The 17,063-nt window shown below is 47.1% G+C and overlaps 1 protein-coding gene across 50 annotated transcripts in view; it reads left to right on the forward strand.

Annotated features, from left to right (window-relative positions):
* Positions 1-17,063, forward strand: part of svila (supervillin a) — a 162,865-nt gene that overhangs the window by 100,429 nt on the left and 45,373 nt on the right. For 16 of the 50 annotated variants that reach the window (XM_090189830.1, XM_036935274.2, XM_090189816.1 and 13 more), the window contains 9 exons: positions 2,194-2,228; positions 3,149-3,213; positions 4,315-4,451; positions 5,335-5,430; positions 6,107-6,266; positions 6,417-6,596; positions 7,548-7,637; positions 9,954-10,539; positions 11,482-11,710. In XM_090189830.1, the coding sequence (XP_090045956.1) occupies positions 2,194-2,228; positions 3,149-3,213; positions 4,315-4,451; positions 5,335-5,430; positions 6,107-6,266; positions 6,417-6,596; positions 7,548-7,637; positions 9,954-10,539; positions 11,482-11,710 (1,578 nt within the window). The remainder of the gene's footprint in view (positions 1-2,193; positions 2,229-3,148; positions 3,214-4,314; positions 4,452-5,334; positions 5,431-6,106; positions 6,267-6,416; positions 6,597-7,547; positions 7,638-9,953; positions 10,540-11,481; positions 11,711-17,063) is intronic. The other 34 variants (XM_090189836.1, XM_090189837.1, XM_090189839.1 and 31 more) reach the window with 7 other exon arrangements.

A 17,063-nucleotide genomic window follows, 5' to 3' on the forward strand; every position in this document is an offset into this window, starting at 1 on the left:
CTTCCCATGGGTGAAGACTAGAGAGAGTGGCTAGTAGTCTGCTGTGAAGGAGCACACTTCACAGGCTCATCCAGAAACCTATGCATTCTCTCTCAGGCCGCATGTACTGTAGGCTGTGTGGGTGTTTTCGTGCATGGCAAATATAGTCCTTATTTCTCCCCTTAGGAAAACACTTAGAGAGGGTCGTAGAGAGGGTCGTATAAGGAAGTTTTAGTTTAGACTGACATGAGTAGGGTTGCAAAGGGAGGGTATATTACTGGAAACTTAACCTGAAGTAATCGCAGGTGTCTGTAATTGTGTGGCCTTATCACATGTAAAATATATACAATTATTCAACATGTATTCAAACTGGTGGCAGTTTTGTAAAAAGTCAATAGCGAAAATAATGCCATTTGTTTTGTTTTTTCATTAATTAGGGTAGTTTCTCTTCAACTATATGGTCTATATAATAGAAACGTATGGATATAAAAAATGTATACAATATATGAATAAAATGTTTGTCATTCAAGTATGATTAGATTTTCTGTTAATCACCAAAATTACTAAACATTCTGGTAACTTTGGTAAATTACAGGTAGCTTTGCAACCCTAGACCATGAGTTTTTTTTTTTTTTTTTCTTAAATCAACCGTGGATCACGCACTAGCCGACGGCGTGTTTGTGTGTTCACATATCATGTACATAGGCACACAGGCTTATCCAGGGCAAAAACCAAAAGGTGCACCCAGGTGGACACCCAGGTGGACACGGACACCCAGGTGGACACCCAGGTGGACACGGACACCCAGGTGGACACCCAGGTGGACACGGACACCCAGGTGGACACGGACACCCAGGTGGACACCCCCAGGTGGACACCCAGGTGGACACGGACACCCAGGTGGACACCCAGGTGGACACCCAGGTGGACACCAGAACAGAGTTAGAGGAAACCCTGATTTAGCAGACGCTCTTATCCAGTGTGACTTAGTTAGTTAGTGCATTCCTTTTAAGATGGCTAGGTGGGACAACCACGTATCTCTGTCATAAAAGGTACACTTTTCCTCAACTTTATCTACTTCTATATCAGTAGGTGAAAAAGTGAAGTGCGATGTTAGTTCAGGAAAGACTTGTGTTCATTTTAATTGTGTGGTTTTTTTACGGGGCGGGGGGGTTATTTTAAAATGCTCGTTAGAGGTACAGTTTCAGATGTTTTTCGGGAAGATGGGAAGGGACTTTGCTGTCCTCGCTTCAGGGGGAAGCTGGTTCCACCATTGGGGTGCCAGGACAGAGAAAAGCTTGGGCTAAGCGGGAACTTGCCCTCCTGTAGGGGTGGGAGGGCCAAGAGACCTGCGGTGGCAGAACGGAGGGCTCGGGTTGGAGTGTAGGGTTTGAGCGTAGCCTGAAGGTAGGGAGGGACCGTTCCTCTTTCTGGTCCATAGGCAAGTACCATGCATGGTCTTGTAGTGGATGTGAGTTTCAACCGGAAGCCAGTGGATTGTGTGGAGGCTCTGCGCTCTTCGCCTGTCTAACTCTGCAGCCCGGCTGATTTAGAAATGGAAAGGGGAATACCGAGTCAGTTGTACAACTTAAACTGAAACGTGTCGTCCACCTTTAACCCAACCCCTCTGAATCAGGGAGGTGTGGAGGGCTGCCTTAATCAACACCCATGTCTTCGCCGCCCAGGGAACAGTGGGTTAACAGATTGTTACCCCAAAGGTCTGCCGCCTGCATGCTGAGTCTATCCTGCCAGTGGATATGTCATGCGGGCAGATGAATCACTCCTTTAGTTTACTGTTTAAGGTCTAGCAGTCCTCTCTCTTTCTCTTTCTCTCTTCAGCAGACTTATTTCTGAAATGCTGTCTAATGCCTTAGCCAGGACAAGTCTCTCTGTTGCAATCTGATTTCTGTGCATGCGTCTCAAATGGCTCCCGATGTAGTGCACAACTTTTGACCAGAGGCCTATGGTTGTGCATTATATAGGGAATAGGGGGCCATTTGGGACTCGGCCGGTGTAATTTCTGAACACCACCTACCCCATCACATTACCCCTGTGGCTGCTGCTTTCTGTCTGCTCTCAATCGCTCCACTGCCTCTCTGGTAGCTGTACTCACAGTAGCAGTCCTTTACCATCGATTTCATACCACTTGATAATGGATGAATAATATGTGAGTCCTGGTGAATTTCAGTGCTGGTTTTTCCTTTTCTCCTGAAGGTCTTGTTTGGGCCCAGATCTACCCAGCACTGAAGGTAAGTTCCTTTTGAACTTCATTGGGAAAAGATGAAAAGGACTTTTTGTAGCTGAGCTTTGAAAAGTAAAAGTGCGTGCCATCGTATCAAGTTAATACGTTTACCTTCCGCAGGTCTGTAAACATTTTAGAAAGACTCCCTTTAATGAGAAGCGCTTAATGACGCAAGGCTCGTCAGTACACTTCTGATTTTTACTAAGTCGAAAATAAAAACATTTTAACTCGTTTTATAGAGTCATTATTGGTGTTCACAGTAGCATAACATGGCTACAGTTTTACTGAGCAGAGTACTATTCATCCATCTGGTTCCTATAAACACACACACACACACACACACACACACACACACCCTCAGTCAGTCTGCAGTGTAGTGCGGTGTCAAAGGGGATGCTTTCAAGGTGATGTCATACTGTCCTGCAGTGTGTCTGAAATGGTACCCTATTCCCTATATAGTTTAGTGCTTTTAGACTAGGGCTCTGGTGAAAAGTATCGCACTACATAGAGAATAGCGTGCCATTTGGGACGTACCCCTCTCAGATCACACCTGTATGTCAGTCTCTGCTGCTCGGTCTGCCTCCCAAACACACTGCGGTCACTTGCATCAGTGCAGGTTTAGCTTGTCTTTGTTTTATACACATTACAGATGATGATGATGATGATGATGATGATGATAAACCTTTGGATTGTAGTACTTCAATTTGCAGGTATTGGACTGGTATTTAAAGTCACTGTTTTGTTCATGATTCAAGCAAGCTGTTTTATTATGGGAATTGGTTTTCAAGATTCTCAGAATCTGGCTCCATTTGACACTTTGGATTTTTGCTATCATCTTTCTCTCTCGGTTCCTCCCCTCTCTGTCTGTTTCTCTCTCTCTTTCTCTCTCCCTCTCTCTGTCGGTTTATTCTCTCTCTCGCTCTCTAGCGGATGAAGAGAAGTTGGATGAGAGGGCCAAGTTGAGTGTTGCAGCCAAGCGGTCTCTCTTCAGGGTACGAAAGAACACAATGTTGCTTTGGTGTTTTCTCTCACCTGTGCTTATGTTGCGTCGGGGTAGCAAAGGCGTGGACATGAGCTTGTAGACACACACACACACACACACAGCGTTCCTTCTCTGTGACTCAGTTACTCCACACATTGCTGCGAGCGCAGCAGCTGACTCTGAGCTTGATTTAGGCCCGACACAGACCGACGGAGAGAAATATGCCACTAATCAACTACATAAGCATTGAAACGGTCTACTTTTCCATACAGAGTCGTCTTTTGGCCAACTTGCATGTGGAATATACTGTCAAGAAGTGCATAGCTGTCCAAGTCATAGTTATAACACAGAGACCGCATATTTTTGAACTGAAGTCATAGTTTGCTCAAGCAGAGCGGGTCAAGCCTTTGTGCTCTTGCCAACTCCATCGCTGTTGTTGGCATGACAATTCCACAAGGAGTTGGCAAGAGAGCACACTGGCACAAGAGGCGAAGTGAGAGAGCTGACCCGCCCCAAAAATGTTCACACACAAATACAGCGGAAAGTTTTATCTATGGGGATTTTTTGTATGGAGGTCAATGAGAGTTTTGAGTTAGGTCAACACAACATTTAATTGCGAGGCCTATTTGATCAAATATACGTTTGGTAATGCTTGCACGACTGTACTGATATAAGTGGACGCGGGTGACACCTGTCTTTGCACACCTTCATTTCCATTTGTTAGAATGGAGACGTTGGTCTATGTGCTGACAAGATACTGTCTTTGCAGGCACTCTCGGCATCATGATGAACTCTTTCCTCGTATTTTAAGACTCTCTACATCATGATTAACTCTTTCCTCGTATTTTAAGACAGTCCACCTTCACTCTCTATACAAACGCTTCGTTAAGATTTACAAAAACAAACCTTGCAACAACCATTTCTTCCGCTCTTTTGATGAGGTACTTGGGCATCTCCAGAGGCTCTGGTTAACTGAACATGTTTCTTTAGTCTGTATTGGAATTATGTTGGAATAGATTTGTATCTATTGGGTTCCCTTAAAACTGATAGTCTGAGCTTTGCGTTGAAATTATGACACATTACTTTGGTCTCCATGCATGGCCTCCGGCAGGAGTTGGAGAGGAGCACTGACGGGGGTGCCCCCAAACCCCAGTCCCGGAACGCGGCCATCGAGAGGCGACTGAGACGCATCCAGGACCGCTCCCGTACCCAGCCAGTCACCACTGAGGAGGTGGTCGTTGCTGCCACGTAAGTCCCAACTACACCTCCCTCTCCCTCCATCTCTTTATTCCTTCATCCTTCCGTTCCTCCGTTTCTCTCTCCCCTCTCTCTCAGCTGCCTGTGTGGTGGAAGAGCTGGAGAGGAGTGTGGGCTAGTTGTTTTAAACCTCAATCCATGAACCCGTAAAATGTCAAATGTGACCTCAACCTTTAATGTCAACACATTAGGAAACAGACTCGATAGCTATGGGTTACCCGTCAAAACCTCAAACCTAAGTGTCACTCCCTCTGTTCTGAGAGGTGATGTTGGCTCTGAGTCACAGGTAATGTGATTCAGGTGCTATGTTAATTCTGACATACTGTATGTTCCAATATATTGTTCTCACATTCCTAGCCTGTTGGCCAACTCTCCTATTTGATATGCCACCTTTGATGCGTCCCAAATGGCACCCTTTTCCCGACACGGTGTGCTACTTTTGATCAGCGCCATATGGGCCCTGGTCAAAACAAAAGTAGTGCACTGTGTAGGGAATAGGGTGCTATTTGAGATGGAGCCATTTTGTTGATCGATTGCCACAGTCAGTATTTTTGATTTGAGAACATATGTGATTTTCCTGTTGGTTCCAGTCAGTTGGTTAATACTGGGAGGATGGAGAAAGTGGCTAACAAGTCACAGGGCTTGCCACTGATCCATAGAAAATATCCACTATACAATTATACTCCCTATACTCTGTCTTATTGTGAAGTCTACCATCTTCATTCACAAAGGAATTCCATTATTTGTATGTTTTCCTTGCCCTTTTAAAGAATTTTCTGGATCTTTTCTTCTCCTTCTGTCCTCTGTCTCTTCCTGTTGTCACCTGTGTCCCCATGTGACTCTGTCTCTGTCCCCTCTGTCTGTCCCTGTAAAGTGTCCCGGCTCCCTCGTCACAAACTGTGTCTGTCGATACGACCCTAGCACGCATACCGAGCCCCACACTAGTCGGCTGCACTGTGACACCGTACAGGTACACGCACGTCAGCACACGCGTGTGCATGGTGTTTTAGAGGTTAGGGGTCAACCTGACCTGGCCCAGGCACTAATCTCACTAGCTTGGTCCCAAATCTGTTTTGTGCTGTCTTTCCAACTCAAATGGTCAGAGTTGGTAAGACTGCACAAACACATCTGGGACAAGGCTACAATTTAACAGCAGCTACATTGGTTGAATGCATGGTTGGTTTTTCAATGTTGTTTTTGGAAACGGACTAGCATTTGGTCCAAACAGAGTCTGTGTTTGGTTATATTAACCTTTTGGTTTTGTGGAAATCGTTGCTATAAATTTGTTCTCCCCAGGTCAGGAGTAGTCTTTGGATGTGTGGCGCCCCCTTGTGTATTTTGCGGGAACAACCTGCATGTTTAATCTGTTGCAATTTTCTCTTTTCTTAACCCTTTCTGATCTTACACTGTTGTCAAATTCATGGTATCCAAGATCTCTTTCAACCTCTCAAAAGATGTAGCACAGAGATTGTATTGCCCGGTTGACAAAGCACAATGATAGTGTATTTGTTCACACTGTGGGCTATGCACTAGACTGTACACCCTGTCTCTGTGTGTAGCTTGGCTCTCTGGCCTGCATGTTCCGGCCTGCCTTCATGTTTTTCTCCCCCCCCCGTCTCCCCCTCTGTGGGTGTTCCTCCTCCCAGTCTGCAGGCGTCCTCACAGCGAAGCGCTGCGGCCAAGGAGCAGGCCAGGGAGGCACGGCGGGTCCAGGATGCCCTGGAGGCCCAGAGAGAGGGGCAGCGCACCACCACCATGCTCATCCAGACCTCCTCTCCCCCCGAGGAGACGCAGGCCCGGCACCATGTATGTTTTGGTGAATGATAGGACCACAATGGAAATGTGTTTTTGAAAGTTTTTTTTATTTTTGTGTTATCCTCAATGATTTTTAAATGTGTTGTATCGACATGTGTGGTTGAATTGTTTTTTAAATTGTAAAACCAATCAAAAACCCAGCAGGGCCATGGGGATGCAGAGCCAGATCTGTCCACCCTCAGCCTGGCAGAGAAGATGGCTCTGTTCAACAGGCTGGCCCAGCCTGCTACCAGGGTGACCCGGACCAGGCCTGATACCAGGGGGCGCAGGGCCAACGCCCGCTACCAGACCCAGCCCATAACCCTGGGAGACATGGAGCAGGTAGGAAGAAAGATGTATTTATTTACAGTAAATGGTGCCGGTAGGAAGAGAGATGTATTTATTTACAGTAAATGGTGCCGGTAGGTAGAGAGGTGTATTTATTTACAGTAAATGGTGCCGGTAGGTAGAGAGGTGTATTTATTTACAGTAAATGGTGCCGGTAGGTAGAGAGGTGTATTTATTTACAGTAAATGGTGCCGGTAGGTAGAGAGGTGTATTTATTTACAGTAAATGGTGCCGGTAGGAAGAGAGGTGTATTTATTTACAGTAAATGGTGCCGGTAGGAAGAGAGGTGTATTTATTTACAGTAAATGGTGCCGGTAGAAAGAGGTGTATTTATTTACAGTAAATGGTGCCGGTAGAAAGAGGTGTATTTATTTACAGTAAATGGTGCCGGTAGAAAGAGGTGTATTTATTTACAGTAAATGGTGCCGGTAGAAAGAGGTGTATTTATTTACAGTAAATGGTGCCGGTAGAAAGAGGTGTATTTATTTACAGTAAATGGTGCCGGTAGAAAGAGGTGTATTTATTTACAGTAAATGGTGCCGGTAGAAAGAGGTGTATTTATTTACAGTAAATGGTGCCGGTAGAAAGAGGTGTATTTATTTACAGTAAATGGTGCCGGTAGAAAGAGGTGTATTTATTTACAGTAAATGGTGCCGGTAGGAAGAGGTGTATTTATTTACAGTAAATGGTGCCGGTAGGTAGAGGTGTATTTATTTACAGTAAATGGTGCCGGTAGGAGGGGTTCTATCTGTATCTCTGTGACGTGATCATTGCTGTAATCATTTACTATAACCCTTATTGCGTTCTAACGTTGATTCAACCCTCTTATCTCACTTTCAACATAATTGTTATTTTGTGGCAGCCTGTTTAATATTGTTTCAAAGAAATGTTGCACTCGCACACCTTTTTCCTAAGTGTGTGAGACTGTATGTATCTCTGGAACAGGACCCCTCAGACACAGACACTTTTGATGAACAGGAGCTGTGTGACGAGGGCCCAGTAGAAGTCCCTCAGGGCCAGTGCGGCATTACACAAGTAAGGCTCGACCATGGCACTGCGGCCATTTTGGCTCACCAGTGTCCCTGCGTTTACCTGCAACTAGTGTTACGCTTGGCTCTTGGCAACACTTTAGCATCGTCCATGTGCTTCTTGTCGTCGTTTTTGTTGCGCAATTCTAGAACATGCAATAGCATTATCTGGGCAAGCAGCAAGCGTCCCAGTTCAGTCTATCATGAGGCCGTTTTCATGTGGTTCTTGAAACCGCCGCACTCAGAACTGGTGCATTGACCCAAATTAGAACGTCGTCTTCATTAGAGAGACGTTTTGAGTGTGGGATGCTCTTCTGATTTAATCCGGGGCTGCTTCATCTGAAAGTGGAGTACAGTGGCATCGCATGCCCTAGAAGCTTTTGAAAAAAAGCCCGATTCAATACGCACGTGTGGCTTCTGCTGCTCGTTCTTCATTGGCCTGTGACGAAGACATTGTTGTGTGATGTGCGGACGAAGGCCGGGAATGGCTCAGTCCCAAATGGCACCGCAGTCCCAATATTTCACTGAGCTGCTCTTTGGCATGAAAGAACCCGCTGTGGTGGAGGAGAGGAGGACAAAGGGCTGCTCCCTGCTTCATTCTCTGAATGGAGGGATGGACTGAATGCAGGTATTTGTCAGGCAGGGTTCATCTCCCACCAGTCACTGTGGAAACAAGGTTGTTGTGACTGAAAGAGCGGGAGACGACTTCTTGGACTGGTTAGTATGCCATACATTATAGGGTTGAAGCACAGTAACTCTAAAACCAGATCCCCCCCCCCCCTGGGTTTTAAATATATCTCCACACTATGCGGTTGGAATAATAGTGTTCGACTGTGAAAATGGGGATGATGTGTAAGATGCTGTTTCAAAAGGTCACCTGAAATGTGGTGGGATGGAGTTTTGGCCTGCCTGGTGACATCACCGCGCGGCAAATTAGTTCTAAGGCCAATCAAGAAAGACTTCCAAACCTCTGCCGGTAACAGCTCGTTTTCAGGTTTCCCCTCCCCAATCCGACAGTCCTAGCAAAATACTTGCTTGAGAAATATCTCTTGCTAAGAAGCCATGTTTGTTTTCAATCAAAATGTTGTTTTTTTTAAAAAGAAACCATCACAGTACGGTACTCGGTAGTGATTTGATAAACCATCACAGTACGGTACTCGGTAGTGATTTGATAAACCATCACAGTACGGTACTCGGTAGTGATTTGATATTGTGATAAAAGCGGCTGCCATTGGACTTTATCATTGTTCACTCCTTTAATGGTTTCAAGGTACGAGTACAGCTTGTTCAGACAGAGCTTTGAGGTCCGGCTACTCCCCCCCCCCCCCCCCCCCCCCCCCAACCCCCAAAAACAAACTTGTCTCTTAAATGTTAGTGTTGTAATCTGAGCAGATTACCTCGGAGGAAACAGGTTTTTATGTCCGTCGTAAAATTGATTCGTGAAATCTGACCTTTGACTTAGAAGATGAGGAATGTCCTTGATGCTGTCCACTGAGTAATCATAATACATGTGTGGAACATCTTCAGACCACAACAGGATGTGGAAATGATGTCACCACAAAGATGAGACTCTTCTTAAAAGGGAACATCTTGAGGTGTTCGGCTTTATTGAGTAACATCAGATTTTGTTGTTGATTTTTATCAGCTTTTTGTCAGTTGAGAAGTGACATTTTTGGATCAATGCTAAATGAATGGATGATTGCGTCAGTATCGCCTCATCCTTGAAAAGACTGATTCGGCGTTATTCTTGGAGCATGATTCTGTGAATAGAGAGCGAGAGTGGGTGGCTGAACTCATCCTGTCCTTCAGAATGTTGGCTGCATCTGGGTTCTGTTCATTAGTGCAGACTGTAGCAAAATGTTTTGCAACCAAAAACGAAAACAAGTGGATCGTAGGTCACTCCCTGTTTCGGTCTGCTTCTTTTTGGTTACCAGTGAATATGACCCTGGACTCATTGTGCTTTGTGGTTGTCAGGGGGGGGTGGGGTGGCGGGTGACATGACTGGTCGGGCATGGCTTTGTGATGTGGGCTGTGATTGGCTAGCCAGACTGCAGTTCTTTTGAAACACACGGGCAGGAAGTGCAATGAGTCACTCTGTGATTAGTCAGCGTGATTATCTAGAGATCCATTGTCTGTCTGGTAGCCTTGCTGCCTCTGTTACTGGGTGAACAAGCGCCTCTGCTGAGTGAACTTTCGCCCTCTCCAGCTGACCTTGTTTTTTTTCCCCTCTCTTTCTCCCTGCTCTCTTTGATCACTCGCTCTCTCTGTTATCTCGCTTTCTTTCCTCCCCCTCTGTCTCGCTCCCTCTTTTTCCTCCACACAGATCCAAGCTGGGGCCAGGTTCGACCAGCTCTCCTCATCAGCTCTCAGACCTGGGGCCACGGTCTCCACAGACCACGCAGGGGACATCCACCTGGCCAGGGATTGCGGGGGTAGCCCCGCCGAGGCCGCTCTCGCTGCACCCAACCCTGGGTACTACGAGAGCTCCATCCCCCGGCACACCAGTCCTCCCACCCAGGTCACAGAACCCTTCAGTGCTGTCTGGAAGTCTGTGCCCGGCCCCCACCACCAGGCCTCTCTGGATCTCCAGAGCCACCAGGCTGACACGACCACAGTTCTCCCCCAAGAAGAGGAGCACGGTCTGGGAGGAGGGAAGAGGAAGCTGCCCTCTCCAGAGGGAGTTGTCAGACAGGCCCCCCTGCCCCAGCCTCCGGCCTGGTCTGGGGGGACGGAGTGGGAGGAGGTGCAGCGTGTAGCCAGGAGAGGTGAGGGTGTGGAGCCCCAGCGCTCGTTGATGAGATCAGAGAGCCAGGACCAGAGACTGCACCAGGAGCCGAGGGGCTATCTAAGACCGTTATCACAAGAACTGCAGGACCCAGACAGGCTTGGGTCAAAGGTCGTCAGCACTGGTAAGTTAAGCCTCTAGGGGAACAAGCCTGACCGTAGGAAGGTTGTCTTTTCTGTTTCTTTCACTTTCTCTCACTTTGCCTCTTGTTCACTCATACTACAAAATCCACTTCAAATTTATTCTCTCCTCTCTCCCTCATATGAGTGATCATTGGTGTGTGAGTCTTATGAATGAATTGCCCATTCCAGTCATCCGACAGATCATGTTAGCTGTCTGTGTCTTGGTGCACCCACTTCTATGCTCCTGTTGTATAGTAAATCCATCTACACTACTCACATGTCAACATAGCTAATACTACCACACTTCACGTACCAGAGGCTTGATCTCTCGTTTAAAAAAACACATTTCCTGTTGTCTGTAAATTATGTTCACACACACTGGCTGTGGTTTCCCTTATTTGACAGTGGGTAGACGCTAGCTGGCTCGCCCCGGTTTGTCTCATCAGTCTGCATCAGCGTTTGACTTGTCCCCCAGTCTGCTAGGGCACGGACCAGTCAGAAGAAATGTCAAGACAGACAGACGGAGGGAGGGAGGGAGAGGCCAGTTGCTAGATGCAGAGAGGCATAGAGAGAAAGACTGGGAGAGGAGGGCTAGTAGTGTCCAGGGGGCCACAGAGGGAGAACTAGCTGAAGAGCGAGAGGAACACTTACTGGTTAGTCGACTGTGTTATGTTGTGGTTTCTGTAGAGGGAGGTTCTCTGTTAGTGTTCACACAACTAGAGGAGAAACTAGGCTGAGGCTTTTAACACTTAGTGGCCGCTTTTCGTCAGCCGCTTCCAGCTTCTTGATAAGTGAGTGTTGGATTTGGTGTGTGTGCGTGCGTTCATGTCAACATGATTGTGTGTTTGATGTGGCTTTTGCTCTGCCTGCTGGTTATTGATTGTGCTAGGAGCTCTCCTAATGTGTGTGTGTGTGTGTGTGTGTGTGTGTGTGTGTGCGCGCAGAGCTGCCGGAGCCCAGCGTGTCATCGCTGAGAACAGCAGTAGCAGCAGGGCCACTAAGGAGCGTGCCTCTCGCTCCACACACACAGCTGTCTCAGGAGCTGGGAGGAGTGGACTCGCACACGGACCGCAGCAGTGGTCTGGGACACACACACAGCCTGGTCCAGTCGGAGCAGGAGGACATGGAGCTCTCCGAAGCCATGTCAGCTAGACAGATGTCCATCAAAGACAGGTGAGCCCCTCTTCTCTTTCGCATCAAAGAAACCCTGGGTTGACCAGGCAAAGCCTCTAGGCAGTAGTCGTCTCCGTGCCGCTCGTTTGGGTCTGATTGGCGAGGCAACTTCGCTCATTCGCTGTGTACACATGTGAGAGCACATGACATCGTTTTTGTGAATGCTGTGTTTCAGTCGGTCAGAGGGGACAGCGACAGCCACATAATTTTTTTTAAATTGTTGACTTGTGTTGGATATTGACACTCATGACTCAGTCGGTTTTGTTTATGCTTGTCGACTTGTATCGGCTTTTGATCTGAGGGCCTGTGAAAGACTGCTTTTTGTTTTTGAGAGATGGTGAGAGCCTCACCTTGACTCTCACTGTGGGAATGTAGGTTGCAAATGAGGTGGAAGTAAAGAGGCCGGGAGCAAGCAAGGGACCACTGGGTTCGTTTTGACGTGAGTTCAAGGAATCTATTTTGGGCGTTAGGTTGGTTGGTGCCGAGCACTCCACGAGGAAGGTCGGCGAGAGAAATAGATAGAGAGAGAGATGCTCTAACTAACAAACCCCATTCCTCTTGTCTCTTTTAGAGGGAGAAAGTGAGCTTGTGTCCTGTCTCTGCTGCTGAAAATCAACCTGCTGTAGCCACGGTAGCTAGTCACCTCTATGGAGGGATATTATTAGTGGCAGCAGAAATTGAGTTGGATTTGAATTGAGCTCTGCGGTCATCTCTGTCGTAATAGGTCTCTTAACCTCGTCGACGAGATTCGGTCTCCGCAAAATCTACCGTCATCCTCTAAGAACTAGGTCTATCGCTAAGCAATATACTGAGGCGTTTCCATTGACCGCAGTTATTCAGAAAAGTATTTTCTAAGGGGATCTAGATGGCTAGTCTCTTTATGAACTACTGTAGCTGTCGATTGTTGTTTTGTCATGCTCTGGAGAATTGGGGAATGCCGGCTGTGGATATATTAATTTAAATCTACTTTAGGGAATTGTAATGTTTCCAATACAACAACAGTATTACAGACCAGTGGTTTCACACATCCAATCAAGTAATTACATAAGCTTGTTTCAGTCCGTTCGCCCATGTCAACAAGCTGGCCGTTGAGTGGTTGCAGTTGTTAACCCACCAGGCTAGGATTGGCTTTTAAATTGATTGATGACATGGTGGAATAACATGTGCTTCCAATGACTTCCAAAGTGTGTGTGTGTGTCCAGTGGTTTGGTCGGTCGGCACTTCTTCTCAGCTACAGCTACAGCTGAGATGTCTCTCTGTGCCCCGATCCATTTCTACAGACGTCATTCTCTGACCCGTCCCCCCAAAAACAGGGCGTCCACTCATGGTTGGACACACAGCAGTGTTTGTGAGAAGAGGGTGCCACAGTGCCCCAGGCTTTAGGACCACTATGCCCGTCTCCTACTAGGAATGCGTCCCCTTTAGTCCACCCATTTTCCCCGGAGCCTCCTAGAAAGCGCCCTCTGCCCTCCAGGTTCCACATAGTCTGAAGCTGGAGATAAACGCTGCTGAGTCTCTGAGGGACTGGCTAGGAGTACGGTTACACGCACACAATAATGCGATTTGTCGTGGCTAGTCAGATTTTGATATAGTAATTTAATTCAAACATTTACATTGCAAGAATAACGATGTCCCTAAATAACCCTGTTCCCGCGGAGACATCTGAAATCAGGCTACCTGATGGCACTCTGATAAACGTGGAAAAGTCGTCTATTCAAAATAAACATTCCACTACAGCGACCATGTTAATTCTGGGAAGCGTATTTGATTCGGAGTTCGGGACGTATGAAAGTTTGTGTGTAAAACGACATTGTTTTTCCGAACTCACTTCGTTTGCGCCAAAGGAGGGCGGCTCACTCGGCTGGTGCTGACTCGTACACAGATCCAATACATCCGCTGGAACGCCCATTGAGGTGTCTGCATGTCCTACTCATTTGAGAGAGCGCTCAGAAAAGCAGGTGTTTTAATCGGTGTAAATTCACTAGGATATTTTACCGTACGCCGATTTAAGATGAGCAGAGGAAAGAGCGTTGTACATAACTCTTGCATGATCTGCCTACATCGAATGGTTCCTGTGCGTGTAAACGTGCTCACTGTGGCTATGATCTGGATTTGTCTGTGATTCAACTAACAGTCAAATATAGATCTGTCTTGTCCGTGTCAAATCAGTGTGCATATATAGGAGTTACAGTATGTGCCATATATAGGCGTTACAGTATGTGCCATATATAGGCGTTACAGTATGTGCCATATATAGGCGTTACAGTATGTGCCATATATAGGCGTTACAGTATGTGCCATATATAGGCGTTACAGTATGTGCCATATATAGGCGTTACAGTATGTGCCATATATAGGCGTTACAGTATGTGCCATATATAGGCGTTACAGTATGTGCCATATAGGCGTTACAGTATGTGCCATATAGGCGTTACAGTATGTGCCATATATAGGAGTTACAGTATGTGCCATATATAGGCGTTACAGTATGTGCCATATATAGGCGTTACAGTATGTGCCATATATAGGAGTTACGGTATGTGCCATATATAGGAGTTACGGTATGTGCCATATATAGGAGTTACGGTATGTGCCATATATAGGAGTTACGGTATGTGCCATATATAGGAGTTACGGTATGTGCCATATATAGGCGTTACGGTATGTGCCATATATAGGCGTTACGGTATGTGCCATATATAGGCGTTACGGTATGTGCCATATATAGGCGTTACGGTATGTGCCATATATAGGCGTTACGGTATGTGCCATATATAGGCGTTACGGTATGTGCCATATATAGGCGTTACGGTATGTGCCATATATAGGCGTTACGGTATGTGCCATATATAGGCGTTACGGTATGTGCCATATATAGGCGTTACGGTATGTGCCATATATAGGCGTTACGGTATGTGCCATATAGGCGTTACGGTATGTGCCATATATAGGCGTTACGGTATGTGCCATATATAGGCGTTACGGTATGTGCCATATATAGGCGTTACGGTATGTGCCATATATAGGCGTTACGGTATGTGCCATATATAGGCGTTACGGTATGTGCCATATATAGGCGTTACGGTATGTGCCATATATAGGCGTTACGGTATGTGCCATATATAGGCGTTACGGTATGTGCCATATATAGGCGTTACGGTATGTGCCATATATAGGCGTTACGGTATGTGCCATATATAGGCGTTACGGTATGTGCCATATATAGGCGTTACGGTATGTGCCATATATAGGCGTTACGGTATGTGCCATATATAGGCGTTACGGTATGTGCCATATATAGGCGTTACGGTATGTGCCATATATAGGCGTTACGGTATGTGCCATATATAGGCGTTACGGTATGTGCCATATATAGGCGTTACGGTATGTGCCATATATAGGCGTTACGGTATGTGCCATATATAGGCGTTACGGTATGTGCCATATATAGGCGTTACGGTATGTGCCATATATAGGCGTTACAGTATGTGCCATATATAGGTGTTACAGTATGTGCCATATATAGGCGTTACAGTATGTGCCATATATAGGAGTTACAGTATGTGCCATATAGGCGTTACAGTATGTGCCATATATAGGCGTTGCAGTATGTGCCATATATAGGCGTTACAGTATGTGCCATATATAGGCGTTACGGTATGTGCCATATATAGGCGTTACGGTATGTGCCATATATAGGAGTTACGGTATGTGCCATATATAGGCGTTACAGTATGTGCCATATATAGGCGTTACAGTATGTGCCATATATAGGCGTTACAGTATGTGCCTGTTTGTTGATTTTGATTTAACTGAATATATTATTTCTACCTCTATTCATTCGGGTACATTTGCCAGCCATTGCCAGTGGTACGTTTGACTGTTTTGATGGCCATAACAACAACGTTATCCTCAGGGTCCTCCTGCTCTGACATTTGTCGTGAAACTAAATCAGACATTGGCAGCAGACTCCCAACTCTGGTTTCATCATGACAGACAGTTGTACGCGTGGTTGAGCCCGACTGTGCTGTTGGTGTCATCGGTGTGTTTAGCTATAGTCCAGACTGAGGCTGACAGTGAGCCTGCAGTGTGACCTGCTCTGGTTAGCCTCAGCATCACTCTGCACCCCAAATGGCACCCTATTCCTTATGTAGTGCACACATTGTGACCAGAGCTTTACGAGCCCAAACATGGTGTCGGAGCATCCACGCTCTCTGATTGGCTCCTTGTTGACAGTCTTCATTCTAAATAATGGACCTAGTTTGTGACTAGCTTGGTCTAGGCTAAGGAGATGTTCTGGACTGTAAATGTATGACTAAGCAGAGACCAGAGGGGCATCTATGGCGACCTACAACTCTACCATCCATCCCTCCATGAGGCAGAGTTCAGCTCTCACACAGCCTGTTGTCATTTCTCCAGTTTACCTTTCCTGGACAGCTGGGTCAAAGGATCCACTACATGCTGTATAACCTGTCTTTTGTGTGTTGCTCAACCATGGTCCCCGGGTAGAACCAAAACTGATGGCTCTGTGTGTGTGTGGCCTTGTGTGTGTGTGTGGCCTTGTGTGTGTGTGTGTGGCCTTGTGTGTGTGTGTGGCCTTGTGTGTGTGTGTGGCCTTGTGTGTGTGTGTGGCCTTGTGTGTGTGTGTGTGGCCTTGTGTGTGTGTGTGTGGCCTTGTGTGTGTGTGTGTGGCCGTGTGTGTGTGTGTGGCCTTGTGTGTGTGTGTGTGGCCTTGTGTGTGTGTGTGGCCTTGTGTGTGTGTGTGTGTGTGTGGCCTTGTGTGTGTGGGTGTGTGTGTGGGTGTGTGTGTGGGTGTGTGTGTGGGTGTGTGTGGCCTTGTGTGTGTGTGTGTGTGGCCTTGTGTGTGTGTGGCCGTGTGTGTGTGGTCTTGTGTGGCCGTGTGTGTGTGTGTGGCCCTGTGTGTGTGTGTGGCCCTGTGTGTGTGTGTGGCCCTGTGTGTGTGTGTGTGGCCCTGTGTGTGTGTGTGTGGCCCTGTGTGTGTGTGTGGCCCTGTGTGTGTGTGTGTGGGGCCCTGTGTGTGTGTGTGGGGCCCTGTGTGTGTGTGTGTGGGGCCCTGTGTGTGTGTGTGTGGGGCCCTGTGTGTGTGTGTGGGGCCCTGTGTGTGTGTGTGGGGCCCTGTGTGTGTGTGTGTGGGGCCCTGTGTGTGTGTGTGTGGGGCCCTGTGTGTGTGGGGCCCTGTGTGTGTGTGTGGGGCCCTGTGTGTGTGTGTGTGTGGCCCTGTGTGTGTGTGTGTGGCCCTGTGTGTGTGTGTGTGGCCCTGTGTGTGTGTGTGTGGCCCTGTGTGTGGCCCTGTGTGTGTGTGTGTGTGGCCCTGTGTGTGTGTGTGTGTGTG

This window comes from Oncorhynchus mykiss, chromosome 11 (assembly GCF_057628025.1).
Source record: "Oncorhynchus mykiss isolate SJ-2025 chromosome 11, ASM5762802v1, whole genome shotgun sequence".
In the NCBI taxonomy this organism is placed as follows: Eukaryota; Metazoa; Chordata; class Actinopteri; order Salmoniformes; family Salmonidae; genus Oncorhynchus; species Oncorhynchus mykiss.